The 18102-nt window shown below is 38.9% G+C and overlaps 1 protein-coding gene across 3 annotated transcripts; it reads right to left on the bottom strand.

Annotated features, from left to right (window-relative positions):
* Positions 1–6147: 6147 nt before the first annotated feature.
* zc2hc1a (zinc finger, C2HC-type containing 1A) lies at positions 6148–16367 on the bottom strand. 3 transcript variants are annotated; one of them, XM_039790095.1, is made up of 10 exons: positions 16284–16367; positions 15452–15525; positions 13610–13726; positions 13402–13428; positions 11134–11275; positions 10174–10316; positions 9233–9338; positions 8954–9029; positions 8671–8769; positions 6148–8034 (listed from the first exon to the last, which is right to left on the bottom strand). In XM_039790095.1, the coding sequence occupies exons 1-10, from the start codon at positions 16300–16302 to the stop codon at positions 7899–7901; spliced, it is 939 nt and encodes a 312-aa protein (XP_039646029.1). In that variant the 5' UTR covers positions 16303–16367; the 3' UTR covers positions 6148–7898. The 3 variants fall into 3 exon arrangements, with proteins under 3 accessions (XP_039646029.1, XP_039646030.1, XP_039646031.1); XM_039790096.1 differs by lacking the exon at positions 16284–16367 and adding an exon at positions 16110–16229; XM_039790097.1 differs by lacking the exon at positions 13402–13428.
* Between the last annotated feature and the right edge of the window lie 1735 nt (positions 16368–18102).

The raw sequence follows: 18102 nt of genomic DNA, 5'->3' as shown, positions 1-18102 counted from the left end.
TTTAAGCCAAGGAGACGGAGCAGGGACCCCCTACTACATATAGGCCTATTGTATAAAATTAAATTGCATTTTAAACTGGGCCTACAATAAGGTGTAATGTGACCTAAAGCCTTTATACATACCTGTTTAGTGCATAGAATACTAAGCTATTAAAATAATAATTACACCTTTTAATATAACACATAGGCACGTGGCACAGTGAATCCTTAGGATAAACTGTATCTGGGGATGGCTATCTTAGTGACTACATTACCTATAGGCCAGTTACCCTATCATCAGTGGGGATTTATATTTGCTAATAATATGGTGTATTCATGTTAAGACATTTTAATTTTTGAAAAAAAAATAAAAATAAATTAACAATGATTTGGAGGCACCTGAAGAAGAAAATGAATTACCTAACAGTTTTAGTCTCATAATCTCATCCTGATGTCCTCTTTCCTGTTGACTTATTAAATTCCTATTGTTTTACCTGATCAACAATGTTTAATGTCTCCAGATTTAATTAAGTATGTCTGCCTTTGCTTAAGTTTAGTGTTAAACAAAGCATTTGCTTGATCACTGTGGATGAGACCTTTTGTTTAGAGCTTAGGTTGGCTCCAACAGAAACTCACACCTTTACTAATGAAAGCACTTTTGATTAGTTGAAGCAGACAGTATTGAGTCCTATAGTAGGGGGTGCCTGCTCCATCTGTCTTTAAGTTAAGGCAGAGATCTTCAACAGAGGGTCCGGCCTCAGAGTCGCTGCAGGGCACACATAGTGGAAGAAAAAGTTCTCTCAGGTCCAATTCATCCCCTGCAGTGAATCTGAGGACCCCCTGTTGAAGATCTCCGCTCTAGGCTATTGTTCTGCCTCTTTGAAGTTCATAATGATGGTAGCAAGTATGTTGTGGTTTTAAAATGACGTGCAAGGTCACACAAATGATCATTTGTGTTCCTTGACAATATGAAAAATAGTATAATATCCCTTTAGCGGTTTTACAGGTCTATATCATAAAGTAAAATGAGAACTGCCTCAGCTTTAGACTGCTTTGATCATGCATCGATGCAGGGCAAAGGAACAAAGCTGTGCGAAAATGAATGAATGATTAGGGCCGAGTGTTATTGCGGGTTCATTACATGATAAATCTTCAACTGCATTACATTACATAACATGTTTTTGATTAGTTGACTGAGCTCTCTGTCTCCCGCTCTCCCTGTATCGCTCACGTGACGACCATGAACTCTCAGCCTCTTCTCTGCATCAGTCTCCTTGCTCTTCTGCTTCTACCTCTATCTCTGTCCTGTGTCAGCAAAAGGCCTCTCAAAGAAGTTGGAGACCATTGGTTACTCGTGGAAACTGATATAAATGACGCAGTAAGTAAGACAACAATTATTTATTCTACCATACTGCACACAAGGCCTGTTGTCATCTAGAAAGAAGCGGGCATTACAGCCAGGAAATGACAGCTCAAGGAATCAATCCCATCGACTTTACAATATGTTGTAGACTTTTTCCTGAATTGCACTGATAAGTTGAACCCAGGTAACAGTCTGTTAGGATAATTATTTACCAAATAATGGCTAAAATCACTGGAGTTCTCTTAAAAGTTTGTTTTACTTGCAGGAAGTAGAGTCAGTTTACAGCACTTCAGCATAAGTACAGAAAATGACTGATGATAGTCATTAACAGCAGCTTTTTTATAAGGAAAAGGGAGTAATATTACAAAGCGATACTGTCTTCTTATCACTGGTCAGGCCCGGTCCCCTCCACATGTGCATTCTTATTCTCATGATTATCTCATGAGAAACAGAAATAGTTGCACACAGACTTCATGCAAATAGTTTAACACTAAAATGAAGCAAAGACTATAGCAAGCATAACTTTTCTAACGCAGTCATAATCCTTTAATGATTTCTCTTATAAAATCGTGGATCGTGCAAAAGCAACTGCTAAGTATTAGATGTCAACCATTTTTGTACATTCAATCAGTCAGATTAACTTTCCCCTCTTCCTTCATTTTTTATATAATTAAAGCTATTGGTTACGAAAGGTGCAGCTAGTCAAACGAGGGAACTAAAGCAAAACAAGGAATGATGCTGGTTTGAACATGTTTCTTCATAAAAAAAAAAAAAAGACACTTGCAGAGTGAAAGATGACAATATCCGATAAATATCTGTAATTCCTCAGAAAGCCCACAGCTGCCAGCTCACAGTTTCTGTCAGTGTCAGAAACCCGAATCAGTGGTCTTTGGAAAGTCATTGTACATTATTCGAGGTTTAGACAGTTGCTCAGATATTACAGTGGAACCATTATGTTGTATTTATTGACTTTTAAACGATTGTTTCCTGGATGGGGACACTTAAGCTTAAATTGTAAATATAAAGTGTCACAATTTTTTATATAAAAATAGTTCAAAATGACCTAAATTTACCTAAAAACATGCTTTGAAAGCAATACAATCTTTTTCCTCAAACATAATTAACAAAAGCTTACACCTAAAACTAGCTGACCTCTTCTATAAAAATATTTATTTATATTCCTAATATTTACCACTGTAATGCTTTCATTCATTCAAGGATGGAATTATCGCAACCTCGCTGCAAAACACATCCTGCCCAGCACTGAAACACAAGCTACGCAACTGCACGCCAGACAACGCCGTGAGTAACGATCATTCAGTAGTTGTAAGCAAAATGTTTTGTAATGTATTTTCCTTCTTATTGGTATATCATTTATTAATGCTTGTGTGGTAAAAATATTATCAAAAATGTACACTTAATGGGGTGACCTCTAGCTCACCCAGTAAGAGCTTGCGCTCCATGTTGGCTGAGGCCTTTGCAGCGGCCAGGATTGGAGTCCGGCCTGCGGCCCCTTGCTGCGTGTTGTCCCCCATCTCTCTCCCACCTTTCCTGTCTATCCACTGACACTGTCTAAATAAAGGGAAAAAATGCCCCAAAAAATGATCTTAAGAAAAACAAAAAACCAAGTATACTTAAGTGACCATTAAACCTCCTCCAGCTCTTCATTTGGTATCTACATACACACCTATATGCAACAGCAGCAACTCTATTAACTTTTTTACACATGAACAGATTTATAAAAGTCATGACAAGAGGCAATTCCACAAGCTTACTGTCACAGTTCAATATATGTTTGGGGATTGCTTTGTGAAAATTCCAGTAAAATTACATTATTGACCAGACTACCAGAAACCAGATATCATTCTCATTCTACACTTTTGTGAAAGATTTGCTGCAAGGAGCACCCACCCATCATTTGGCCAACTGCGTGAAGCACAATTGTCTGCACAGTCAGCTGTTGTATAACCATCATGATGGATAGCAGCCATTATCCAGGCCAAAGGTGGTTGGCTGTGCTACTGACCCAGGTCTCAATCTTTGAGGGTGTATACTGTATGACTCAAATGTTAACTCACATTCCTCTATTCTGCAGGATGTTGTGAGCCCCTTGCACTTCCTAACCTGCAAAATGAAGACTTTAAACATTCCCCACACGGATAGACTGGTCAGGACTGTCCTAGACTCGTTACTTTGCCCTTGTTCTGAGAAACCGGTAAGTCTAAGCACATTAATTTGTTCAAATCATACAGATGTGAATGTTCTTCATAAATGTAGTGTTTTATAATGAAACTAGTAGGGGCAGGAGTAAGATGACTAACTTAAGGAACATTACGATCATTTTGGTTTCTCTGTGTGACATATTGGCACATTTAACTGGCTAGGACAGTTTAGCCACATAGTAGGTGACTCAGCCAGGTTATATAGCCTGCTGTCTGTGTCAGTGTATTCAAACATGAACCTATTTGTACACGATTTGTTTACTTGGTGCTAGGCAGAGGCAAGATACAGCACAAAATGTGCATGCAAAATGTGAGGTTGCATTATGCTTCTTGGTGCACTGCAATGAACAAACACTTATGAAGAGTGTTTGACAGTGTGAAAGCAGGGGCTAGAAATGAACACAGTCATTTGGGTGCTTCTTGGTTCCTCAACTTTTTTGTCTTTCTGAGTCACACTTAAATGCCACATCTGGAAATATTACCAGCATTCAGAAGTGTATTTTTCCAAAGAGATGCAGTACAAATAAAACAAGTTGGAATTAAATTAGTATTTTTTTCCACAATTTTATGGGAAACCCCACCCACTATACCACTGAATCTGTTATGTTTAATCAACCTGTACTTAATTTTTAACAGTGTGGGATCAGAATCAAATTTGATGATTCAGACTCACCGTTGATGTCTGAGTCATACAGTGGCATTTGTAGAGCCGCAGGCTGTATCAGACCAACACAGGCTGAAAATACTGGCTCACACTGTGTCAGCTCACACTTTTTTTAAGGCTTGCATTTGAACAAACATACTGTACTTTGATCACACCCCATATAGACAGAATAGTATTCAGTCAGGGTAGTAAGAAGTCAGACTTTGATTTGTCCTAGACAGAGCGTGCACTGAGCCTTGTTTCACTTGATGTTGGTTGATAAGGGATAAATATGCATCAATAATGTGTGCATTGCAGTTATAGAACATATCACATTATAATTAAGCATTATACCTAACTGATGTTCATGAGATCATAGGGACAAATGCCACTCATTAAAAGGACTGAACACTAAGTTACACGTTGTGTTTGTGTGTTGACTATTAACTAGACCAAAGAACCCAACGTGAGGTGGAAGAGGAGATCGACGAGACAAAGAAGAAACGAGCAGAAACAATACATAAAGGAGACTAAAAAACTTTGCAAAGCCAAAGCAATCCTGTCTGCCATAACCACGTGCTACCAGATGCTGAACACTATTACCATGGACACCTGAGACCACACTTAAGCTCATTGTGAAGCAAAAAAAAAAAAAATAGTGCACGTCTTGCCAGTTCTTCTGTACTACGCAGTCCTCCATTGGAATATGGAAGAGGAAGCTTCTACTTTATTTAAGCTATCTTGTCAAGTAACTGTATATCTCTCTTGCAACGGTTTTGGATGTATAGGATTACTGACTCTTCAGATAAGTTTCCAAGCTACACAGACACAAGCTATTAAGCCAACTGGAAAAGAATGTTTCAAGGCCGTCCAACATAGTGGACTCTGGCACACTGTGCTTTGGGCCAACTGTGTGCTGCATATACCAGCCACCACCCTGCAGAATTCACAAGAATGTTTTTACGGACTCCACAAAAGGTGCACGATGAACAGCACAAAGAAGCTCTTAGATGCAGAAGGTGTATTCTTAAGGGAAAATATAAGATTTAAAGCTACAAACATGCAGCTAAAAGTATTTTTTTATAATTTTTTTTTAAGATAGTATAGAATATGCTAGGACATTTGCTTGCACTTAGCGATGACGGCTCAAGCATGGGGGGGGGGGGGAATACGGTTTTACTTTCACTTTGGATGAGAATGACTAGCGATGACAGCTCAAGCATGGGGAGAAATACGGTTTTACTTTCACTTTGGATGAGAATGACTAGCCCTGGCACATCTTGCAATCTAAAGCTCCTTTGTTAGTTTTTGACTAGGGAGTTGTTTTAGGCTGTGTCAAGTCATTGGTACTCCCTTTTAAAATGACATTGGGTTGATTAATCATTGAGTGGGATTGATACTTTAAAAGCACATTCTGCCACAGATGGCTGACTTTAACTCTCTCTCTCTCTCACACACACACACACACACACACACACACACACACACACACACACACACACACACACACACACACACACACACACACACACATACACACACCTTTCTGGGATACATCCAAGAAGCTTTCCTGTCACATTCAGTTGATTAATGACTAATAATAAAAAGTCTTATCAGGACTGTACTGTAGCTTAGGCTATTTGTTAGTTTGAGGGCCAAAAAATGCAAATAATACATAAGCATGCAGCCTTTGCCCCCTGCAGCTATTTTCTCTTCCTTTCTGGGACCATACATAATGCGTTATCATGTAGCTAATTCCTGTTTGTAAAATGTAGCAAGTATTATTGTATATGACCCAGGGCACATGTATTCCAAATATATTTATACCTAAAAGAAAGTAAAGGCTTTTACGTACTCATTACCTTAAATGATCTACAGTAGTACAAGAATATTTTTTTCTACTTGCTCTCTCTTCAACAGACACTCTCACAACACCATCACAGCAGTCTTCATAGAAATTTATTAATGGTGGATATACATGCCATCAAGTGCACATCCGTATCCAGGCTAACGGCTGTTGTAATCAGTACAGGTAAACACACACACGTCCAGTCTGTTCAAACATTTCTTGTTGTGTAACATAGTTTGGTTATTGAAACTTGCAACAAATTCCTTTACTTTTCAAAGGACACTGTTAAAATAGTGTGGCGGTTAATGAAGATTAACTATGCACCTCAAGTTGAGGCCTTTCCTAGTGTCCCACCTGTAAATGAACTGTGTGGGGTCATAAATAGTGTCTTTTATATCAACCAGATGGGATCAACCATACCGTACACAGCATTTATGACTGTAGTACTATTGAGCCTAAATACCTCAATGCATTGAATACAGACTCAATAGAAACACTGTCAAGGAAAAAGCAAATGCAACACATCCAGGTGCATTTAGGTTTCATACAAATCCAAAGCAAAACATTTTAATTCCACAGAGCATTAACAAAAGAGATGCAGTCATTGTTCATTCAGTAAAATCAAAGGGAATACGAAAATAAATACTTACATTGTATAAAATAAGGGGGAATAAAAGGGTTTAAGTAAATGCTACATTTGTCTAGAAATGTCAGGCCTGTGATGGTAACATTAAGATTAGATAGCTAAAAACAAACTTTACCTGTAAAAGGGACCTTAAAGGGAGCACTGAGCTTTTAACAGCGAGTTCATTTTTGGACTGGTCCCTGTCTAAACAATTTATAGCTTTCCAAAATTACAACACACTTCCTTTAGGAAAAAAAAACAGTTTTCTTCAGTAGTCAATCATATTGCACTTCTATAGGAACATACTTGTGAGGAAGTGGAGGCAAACGGGATTAAGGAATGCATTTCAAATCACGGTTGACTGGCGATTGAGATACAGGGGCAATCACACCCAACCCCAATGAGTCACCCAACACTTGTACCCTACCTCCTCATTCAAATTTTACTTACTTATTTTAATACTACAAATTTTGCTTTCATCTACTCTCTTACTTATATCTTCTCTACAGTATTCTAAGGATGCACCAAAAGCTTTCAATTGCTGATACTGACTCCGCTCTACAGGGTGCTGAACTCTTTATTGTCCAGCGGCGATAAAATTAAGTTTTCTTTAGTAATACGGACTGCAAGTGTTTTTTTTAACTGGAAATGTTTTTTTTTCGCTCATTCCAAATTCTTAATCCTTGTAATGGCCTCTAGTTTCACGGCAATAATGTTCATGTGTATGAGCTGGAGGAAACAGCGGCGCGATGCTGTACCAGCAGTAAGGAGGAGGCTCATTGAAAATACTGAGCTGCGTGTCGCGTTGTGCCTGTGTCAGCCATATGAGCTACTGATATCATGACTCTTACCACAGTTTAACATAACTTTATACCAGATCAGTTCGCCACCGAAATTCATCAGCCTCCAGTCACAGTTATCATTTATTGTAGATTCTGGTTATTATATTTGTGTTTGGAAAATGGCAGAATGTGTACTAATTGGAAATTGTAAACTATCCAGCAGAACTGAACAATGTGATACTAGTGGAATGGGCCAGCAAAATGCATGAAGACTAAACAGCAACTAGAAAAGAAAACGCAACAGCAAAGGGTTGTCTGCCGATTACACCCCTTTACTGCCGTGAAATTACACCCAAGCGGGAAAATGCATGCTTTGGCGAAACCCTCTGATGCTAGTTTGAGTCCCGGTGCATCCCCTAAGAATAGCTTTTTGTTATCAAATACACATCCTCCTGATCCCACACTCACAGCAGAACTTGGCGGATTCAACAGGATACTTGGTCCCACAAGCATGACAGAACTTGGTCTTCATCCCACCGTTGTTAACTTCGTCAGCGCCATCGACATGATTCCTGAAGACATTCGACAAACACGTAGCAAGGTTAGAAACTAAGTACTTTGAGTTGTTATTGGTGATATTTCAGTGCTGATACTGTTGATACCAGATTATGAAGGGGTTTTGATAATATTACTATACTATACTCTAAAACACCTTCAAATCTTTTGAATTGAATGGAGTAAATGTTTTAGTGTTGTGATAACAGTGGGTGGGCATGGCCGTTCGATTAGAAAATGCTTGAGCTTTCCTACAAGGTGTACTGCAAGCACTTTGTGGCAATTGCACCGATATATCACATATTTAAGCTTCATTTTATTAAGCTGACAGTGTCAGCACGCCTATAACCTGGGTAAACACAGGCTGAAGGATTTTGGGGAAATCGCATTGCGATTTGTCTGCCAGATATTGCGATTAATGATTTTTTTTAGCTACATATTGAAATATAATAATGAATAGAGGGATAAAAAATGTTAACTCAAATGTTACACCAAACATTCAAACAGAATGGACTCTACAGTTGTATGCAATACAACACAAAACCACAAGAGGACAGGGAAGTTTAGCAAGACTCTATGGTGGTTGTATCGTGCTTTTTTCATTCATTCTCGTATTACTTTTTTTGAGCAAACCTGTTAGTGAACTGGCTCACCTAGTTATGAAGGTGTCTACTTTCTTCTTGTTGAGTGCTATTCCAGACTGAGTGTTCCTCACAAAGCCAGAGCTCCCTGCTCGGGTCTTGCTTCCCACACTGAGAGGAAAAACATAAGAGGAGAAAGACAATGTGTGGATGTGTAAAAGCCTGAACAAAGTTTAAAACTGCAATTTTCAGGTTCAAAACTCCCATGTGACCTGTATTTTGTGTGTATGTGTGTGTGTGTGTGTGTGTGTGCGTCTGTGTGCGGGCGTGCGTGCGTGAGGGAGAGAGCACTGACCCTGATGGAGGGCTTGTGAGGCCGGAGGGATTATTTCTCAATGAACCTGCAGATGACACCTTACCAGATGGAATCCCTAGAGCAAAAGAGAGAAAAGAAAAAAAATGACACAGTACTACAGAGACTTGTGCATGTTACTATGGAAGATGTAATTATCTTAGCCTAACCTGAGTCATTTCATAAAAAAAAGAAGTCACAAATACATAGAACTGAACCGTGTGTGTGTACGTGGCTGTGTGTGTGTGTGTGTGTGCACGATCAACACAGCTGTGCCCATACCAGTGGGCTGTGCGAGGCCCGATCTCTGCGGTAAACGAGAGGAGGCTGAAGGGATGGTTGACACAGCAGGAGAGGTGGCCTTCTTTACAGAAGCAGGAGGCTTGCACTGAGAGAGAGAGAGGGAAGCAATGAAAAAAAAAAAAAGTACATAATACAAACAAATCATCAAAGCATCAACATAGAACACTCGCTCTACAAAGGAATAGGGATAGGACACACAGGGGATACTGTTTATCACTACGCTGTAGCCTTCATTACCAAGAGCAGACCATACTGTAGATGTAACCATACATGGGGCACTGGAAAAGTGACCCCATGATCAATGGCCACAGTTCTCTTATTAGGATGAAAAAACTGCAGAGCTCTTAACCAACATGGTTTGGACCCTGCTGCTTTTATTGGCTTCCAAATAAACTCCCCGGTCATGTGCCATAGCTGTTGCTATGTGACTGCCAATTCTACGCCTGCTGCAAAGTGGGTGTCTCGCTATGCTAATAATGAACAAGGATTATGAATTCACAGACAACCCTTCTTAATTATAAAGAATTGGCAATAACATAAGTGAGAATTGACAATTGCCTGGCCAAGTATTTGGGTGAGAGTGGCTGTGTAGCTACACTACTACTACCCACTTACTTTGAATGCTGTGGGTAAATAATCACAGCTGTTTATATTTTGAGAAGAGAGCTGAAAGCTGCGTGTGCCATTTATCAAAAAAACATTTTTTTCATACTATCAAATTTGTCAGTGCATGTTTAAATGGTTTTTAAGATGGGAAATGAATGGTGTATGTTATTTATATACAGGTGTCCCGACACCCTCCAAATGTACAACATTCAACCAAAATCAACTCAAGTAAAATAGTATTTTTCAACAAAAACACAAGTTGTCTGTTCATGTGCACATCCAATCAGCTGTGCAGTGTGTGCATGTGTGTGTACCGGTGTGCGACCAGGAGGCTTCTTGGCATCTCCTAACTTGCCCTTGGTGGGCATACGGGCGGCCTGCTCCTGGCAGAACTTGATGTGTCTGTCAGCTGCACCCTGGTTAAACCTCCGCTGACAGTGAGGGCACTGGACATAGTCTAAACACAAAACAGGCGGTGAGAAAATACACCTGCTATTGCATCCATTGCATCTTCCTGTACTTGAAATAAAAATAAAAAATAGAATTACCGCCTTGCGGTTGTATGCCTCCGCCGACCAATCAAGTTGCAGTTTATATCCATGTCTGTCCAGACTCATACAATATATGTAGCGAATACCTTGACACGATTCAATAAAATATATTAAGTATGTTTTGCCAAGAAATATACTTAATATGTTTTGTTCATGGATGCTTCACACACATCTTCAACCTGGCAGCACGGAAGATCTGTACAATCAGCACAGTTTCATGGTGGGCACCCATGATTAGAGTCACCAATTCAGTATCCGACCAACTGTGAAATATGGTCACAATCTCTCATTCGGTTCCTGAGTTAGGGCGTTAGGGCCAGAAAAGCATTTTTGCAGAACAATATGATGTCGCAGTGAAGTTTACCGTTGACCTGTTGGATATTAAATGTCATCAATTCATAATTTTATCCTATCAGACGTTTGTGTGAAATTTTGTCATAATTTGCGCAGGACTTTTAGATTTATGCCCAAAAACGCGTTTTGTGAGGTCACTGTAACCTTGACCTTTGACTTCCAAAATCGAATCAGTTCATCCTTGAGACCAAGTGGATGTTTGTGCTAAATTTTAAGACGTTCATTCCCCGGGGGATCCTGAGATGTCGCGCTCACAAGAATGGGATGGACAGACGTGAGGTCACAGTGACTGTTTGGTAACCATAACACAGTGAACGTTTTTTTTCCTGTTTCTTGCTTAAGTCCACTCTCCACAGAGCTACATGTTACCTGGGTCATAGGTAGGAGGAGGAGGTGGCGGTAATGGCCCCCCCTCCTTCATGACTTGAGTGAGGACCTTGGCAGCCCGGATGGTAGCGATGAAGTCCTCATGTTTCTTCCGCCAGTTGGAAGGCTTCTTAGGGGGTTCTGCCTGGAAGGGGGCAACACAGAGGAGATGCACTGTTACACCAGCCTGTTATTTATTTATTTTTTTACTACAACCTTAGACAGCTATTGCTGCTGTCATGGTAAACCTCATTACTGCCAATCCGATGTGCTGTCATTACTTGAACTGAATGTGTCCTCATTATGTATGTGCTGATGAGGTCACCTTCTTACTCTACTCTCTCTAGTTACTCTCTACTAGGGTTGCAAAGGGTCGGAACACTTCCGGAAAATTAGGGAAGGAAAAGGGAAAAAGGGGGGGAACTACACATAACAAAGCAATAATAGCTCTTCTGGCATGTTTTGGACAAACGTATGCCCATTAAATTGAATTGTAGCCAGCACTGCATTCAGCAGCACACTCTGCCACCACATGTACAGATCGTTTGCCAGCATCCCACTAAATAGGATTTCCGTAAAATCACAACCTTCTACATGCATAGTATTTATCCCATCACATGTGCAACCCACACTACTGCCAACACTCTCTGAGCCAAAGGACTACACGCTTTTATTTAACTTTAAATTATATTCTTGAGGTAAATATATTTATATTTTGTATGATATTTCAGTCACCCAACAACTTGAGCGATCAAACTTTATGCGGCCGGTGTGAACACAATATAAGTTTGCACACATTGTCGGCTGAAATTTTCAAAGCATCTTTTTACATTAGTTAACTTGCTAGCTAGCTAACTCACCATATGGCTTAGTTCACGTGGTAGGTATTTGACAAATGAATAGATTTATTTATGATATGGTAAATGGTTAGCGTCTGTCTGCATATGACATGGTAAATACAGCCTGAGAAGATAACCCCTATATTTCGATTTTATTCCCATTTTTACCTCATAAACTCCCCATAAATTCACATAAGTTCCCATAGAACGTTTCCACCTTGAATATTCCTGGAATTTTTGCAATCCTACTCTCTATCTTAAACAATAACTGAGGATGCATAATTTTAATGATTATGTCTTATTTCTATCTTGTTTTTGACAGAAAATTCCTATAATTTAAGTCATGGTTTTAATGTATGCAACTCTTAACAACACGTTTCTGACTCTCATAACAAATTTACTTCATTCCTTAAAAAAAAAAAAAATCCCCTTTTCTTTCCATAGTGGCAGTCTGAGTCTTATCTAAAGCTGATGCTTTCTGACAGAAGTAGTTCACTGAGCAGTTTCTGTGGCAACATGATAGCCCGCTGACTTCCTACTTCCTCCTCTACAGTTATAGTCTTCAATAAGCATGTTTGTCTGACAAACACAGATGATTCTGAGAGAACTAAAGCAAATGTTCCTTCACTCCCTCTAACCATGCACCATGAACCATTTACAGTATAGTACTCATTCCTCAAGAGCTTGACTGTTTGATACATTTCTATATCATTGTATATTCTGACAACTCAATCAACATGTTTTATCATTTTTGGCTCCAAATTAAGGACTTCCAAATTGCCAATGATGTCATATAGAGAGAATCACATAACAACTAGAGGTTTGTCCTGTTCATGCCAGAACACTGAGAACACAGTTATCCAGCGGAAGGGCAGTGAGTGTAAGAGTTAGTTGAAGCCAAGACATCAGAAAGAAGTTTTTGAGTTGACATTTGAACAACTGCCAGGCAACAGACTTCAAATTGGGAACAATAGGATAAGCAAGTCTTGGTTACTCAGTGTGAGCACCTTTAGCTTTCCTGACAACGTCTATTAAGGTAGTACCATAAACAAAGCTGGGTAGATTTAAGGTGAGTTGTCAAAGAGTCTATGACAGGTTTAAAAGAATTAGTGCAGCTTGAGAAGATAAGAGGTAAGACGGTCAACACAGGGATGGTTAAAGGAAAAGAAAATATAATGGCCTACATTTGAATATTGTCAGTTGCAGAATGTGGTAAGGTAAGGAAAATACCACATATTTAGTGTTTTTTGTAAACTAATACAACCACTAGTATGAGTTTACACACATCCAGACTATTTAGGCCAATGATTTAAAGCAAGGAAACCAGTATTTATAAAACCAGAAAGAGTGTGTGAATGCATTTTGAGCTGTGCCACTAAAACTCATGTACACAGAAAGGAAGGACAAATGAAAAATAGATGAATCAACTTACTTTCTCAGTAGAAGATGAACTTTGTGACTGAAATACAATTTAAAGTGCCTAAATTTATTTAGGCTGAATTACACATGTTAAAAACACTGTTGTTCTTACAGAAATTTCCGGACAATTTCCAGACGGAGATGTACAACTTTGAGCATTTTTTTTTTCTTTTTCTATCAATAATCAAATTGAACTCCCCCCTCCTAAGGTGTGGTCTTACCTTTGGTTTGATGGGTTTGAGTGTGGGGATGTCTGTTCCCTCAGCTCGCTGTCGACTGGAGTCAAAAACCTTCCTCCTTTTGGTTGCTGACTTCTGGCAGATTTTAGCATGCTTCTCCTGTAGGGAGAGAATAACAGATGCACAATACGCAGTTACTACATAAACTTAATCTGTTTCTGCATGTTTTGAAAACACTTAGAAAACCCTAGCTGCCGTTTTGTTACAATCACATTTCCAGAAGCAAGACAAACATGATTTCTGTGACTGCAGCTGCAAAGTAAAGAATGCAAACACATCTTTCAAATAAAATCTAGCTACAATCTACAAAGTTGGTTGTTTAACATTAAAGATGGAGGAGGCAGTTTGTGTTTGTTTTAATGGGCAAAGACTCCATAATAACCTTTTAGCATATAGTTATTCAAGTGGATTGAGATTAAACTAGACTTCAGCACCTCTTCTTGGCATTCCTATTGGTTGTTCTACAGGTGCATGTGCATGTCCCTTCTGGTGATGAAAGCCTGATTAAATGGCAGAAAAAGAAAATCAGCAGAAAGTTGCTATTCCAGCATTGGCAACTGCCTACACTGCACAGTAACCCCGAAAAAGGAAGATGGACTTATCAAAAGAGCTCATGCCTGTGACTAAGCTCAAGGCTGCAGTTAGCAGAATGCTAAACTATTAGCAACATCTTCTCTCCACCTCTCTTATAGTTTAGCCTTCTGCTAACCATAGCAAAAGGCTCACGGCTGCGGCTAGCAGACGGCTGTGGCTAAGTCTCATGGCTACGGTTAGCAGAAGGCAAAACTACTAGAAACATTTTCTCTACATCTCCCCCTTATAGTTCAGCCTTCTGTTAAAGGAGGGCTGTACCTTCATATTATTGTTTTGCCTTTTCCAGAAAACTGCATACTCCAACTTTAATGACACCAGTATTTTTTTTTTATTAATTCTTTTAAACCTCCTAATGTACACAAATACACACATGCCAACAAAAGAATGCATAAAACATTATTGCAGTTATTGCCAATGATGAGGATGAGTGCTTGTGTAAGTGCACAAATGTGTGTATTGGCATTACTGGGAAACAATATGTTCCAATAACTTATTGAAATCATTGTGGCTTTGATGTGATCAAATCTAAAACTGTATTATGTTTTGGTTTAATAATACTTAAAGTTATGATGATAACAGTGGTGGTACTAAAAATATGCATCATAATCGCCTTTATGTATAAAAAAGTGTTGCAAGTCATCTCAATAGTGCATAAATCTCATTGTTAAAAGTGGCTTCAAGTGTACAAACCCAGTATTTTTTTTTTTTTTTCTGGTTTGATTCCTTGGGAACAAATGTCATTACATAGCAACCACTATCTACAATCTGCATGCCTAGATTTAAATTTGACTTCATGACTTCTTCATTTTAGCACTGCAGCAGGTACTTAGTCATGGTTGTAAATCATGTAGTCTAAAATTGTACTTTAACTGTTTGCTTTAACGAAAAGCTTTAGTACTTTGTTAAAACCCTCCCTATAAAGAGCTCTTCACAGGGCCCTACTGGGACCCTATTTGGATTGTAGCCAATGTCACATCCAAACTCAGCTGAAAATAAATGGAAAATATTGTCACCACAGCAAACCCAGTGCGTCTATACACGCTTAACAAAAAAAAAATCATCTTTTTAGCCAAAAATATTGCCCATCAAGTCTCAAATTTTAGATAAACTAAACCAACTGCATCATCTTCAAAATGTGCCTGCTAATACATCACTGTACTTTTCTTCTGGTTATTACAGTGTATCACTTTTATCTCTATTAAGGAATGTTAAAAAAAAGTATTTGTTTACCAGGACTTTAGGGAAGAAGCATCTTTTACAGATGTGGCATTGAGCCAGATCCTCAGCTGGAGAAGCTTCACCGTCTGCAGGAACAAAAGATGACATTCTGATTATAGTGAAAGAGGTTAAATATCAGAGAGAACGGAAATGGACCACAGCTGGCCACCGTTGTCCTACTGATAAAATGACCAGGTGTAACGTTAGGGTAAGACAAACATTGGGTTTGTTGACACAGCCCATATTAACATTAAATGCTAACGTTAAAGTTACTTTCGCTCACATAAATTATATTGTTCCCACAATGACCCAACCACAATGTCATAATTAGTTTCCTTGATTAACGTTAGCTAGTTCATTTTAAACGGATTCCAACACTGATTTCCAAATGCTGAAAACTGACTAGAAGTAACGTTAACTTAGTAAGACAGTAACTGATAGTTTACGGATTTAAAAACGTCGTTCAAATATTTGTGTCGTCAGTATAACGGTAGGTACTATTATCTACATGTAACGGCTTAATGCAATAACGTTACTATGCTTTAATTCATGTCAAGGTAGCAGCATGCTAATGTTGTACAGCTTCTATGGCTAATGTACATGCCAATGTGAGGATCACACCCATTCAGAGACAGTCGGTAGCTAGCTTCATCTTTGGCCCTGACGTTACCTAGCATTACTTGGGCTAAATCCCACAGAAAAAAAGCGGTCGCTGACAAAAACTGTTGAGCTAAAGTATTAATGAATCCGTCAATTTAGAAGGATAAAAACGGAGAGCTTATGAGCTCGACTTTGCCACAAAACAGTTAAAATAAACATATAGCTAGACGACAACTTATATCACCTTCAAATTCTTCCATCATTGGGTTCTCTTGTCTGATTCTGCTGTTGTTACAGACGGCCAAAGTAGCCAGTGGGAGTGAGACCAATCACCTCTGCCCACTTCCGGCTTCGTGAAAATACGGGGGACAAGTAATTTGTTGGTGACATTACCGCTATTTTTTCAGAAATATTACAATACATGCGGAATTTAGCAATGTGTAGGGTCTTTGTAAGGTACTGATAGTGTTGTGACAACTAATCATTTTGCTTAGATCGTATATGCACAAGGTTATGCCTTATATTTAGAGGGTTAGGCTATATTAAGAGGATTTATTCATAATATTATTGCATTTATATATCAGCTAGATACAGTTATAAATAATGCTTTATTTATATTCAGTTTGTAGGCTATTTTACCTATTTGACATTATAATTAAGTTCTAACAGACACTGGTTTTCATTGGCTGAGATTGAGAACTAACTATCTTGATATTACTTATCTTTGGCTTCCAATAGCAACTGATTTGTCTGATGCCGCTTCATGTGCTAACATCCGAGCATTTCATTGGATGTTACTGCACTGTTTATAGCGTAGGCTACTTTGAACAGCGATCGGGCGTGGTAGGCACCATAGGGAGGCAACCCCATTTCTCGCCTTCACATCGTTTTCCCCAAATATGGCATTAAAGTAAATCAAGTAATTTGCATTTTTTGTAAGGCGCCCTCCCTCATTTTACTGAAATCTAGTCAATTCAGGAGATGCAAGGACCTAATAATGTTAGCTTGCTACAGTGATTTAGGCCTAATAAATATAAATATAGCCTAAGTGTTAAAATCCCCAGATTGAAAAAAATATTTGACCATATGATATGATAGACAAAGACACATTTTTCCTACCTATGATTCAGCTTAGCTAATTGTCTGTAGGCTTGGCTATATACAACTTTTACACACTACAACAATATGGTCAATGAAATTAGGCTTTTCTTCCTATTTCAACCTTGTCTGATGACAGACCTAATTTAAGGATGACTGTGATCACAGTTTACGAACAATGAAACTATTGTATCCCCTTGTTGCATTTGTTGGCTCAAACATTTTCCCAGAGCACTTGAAGGTTCCAGTTTGGCATATTGAGCACATGTGTCATCTGAATGGAGTAATTCACAGCCAGATGCTATGAGACCACAGTAACCGTGTTACTAAATAGCTTTAGCCTCTCTGCCATGTCACAACAAGATCACTGTTCTCAAATACTCTCTGCTCTCTATCTCTCTCTTACACACACACACACACACACACACACACACACACACACACACACACACACACACACACACACACACACACACACACACACACACACACACACACACACACACACACACACACACACACACACACACACACACACACACACACACACACACACACACAATAACTGCCCTGTTTGATCTGTCATCTGACCTTTTTGACTTTCATTGAAAATTGTTAGGGTGATCTTTCTGGGTTCATCTGAATAAGGACAATCCAAGCCTCTTTTGGACGTCTTAAGTAGGGGCTATGCAAATGTATTTTAATTTAATACATAACAATAACATAACTGTGCAGTTGGCATTACAGTTTCTTTATATCACTGTGATGTAGGCCTACAGTTAGTTAGTTTTTTACCAAATGCCCTACATCTGAATGGATGCAAGTAGGCTACTGATCTGGTTTATATGATCAAAATAAATTAATAAATAAGCCAGAGGAAACTCAGAGAGCAGGCAACTTGGCCGGTGATGCAAAACGATTTCGACGTGCTCTGACTGTAGGCTATATTACTTCACAATAAGGGC

Source organism: Perca fluviatilis, chromosome 22 (assembly GCF_010015445.1).
Source record: "Perca fluviatilis chromosome 22, GENO_Pfluv_1.0, whole genome shotgun sequence".
In the NCBI taxonomy this organism is placed as follows: domain Eukaryota; kingdom Metazoa; phylum Chordata; class Actinopteri; order Perciformes; family Percidae; genus Perca; species Perca fluviatilis.
The sequence above is the reverse complement of the archived record's forward strand: the minus strand, read 5'-3'. Positions and strand labels throughout refer to the sequence as shown.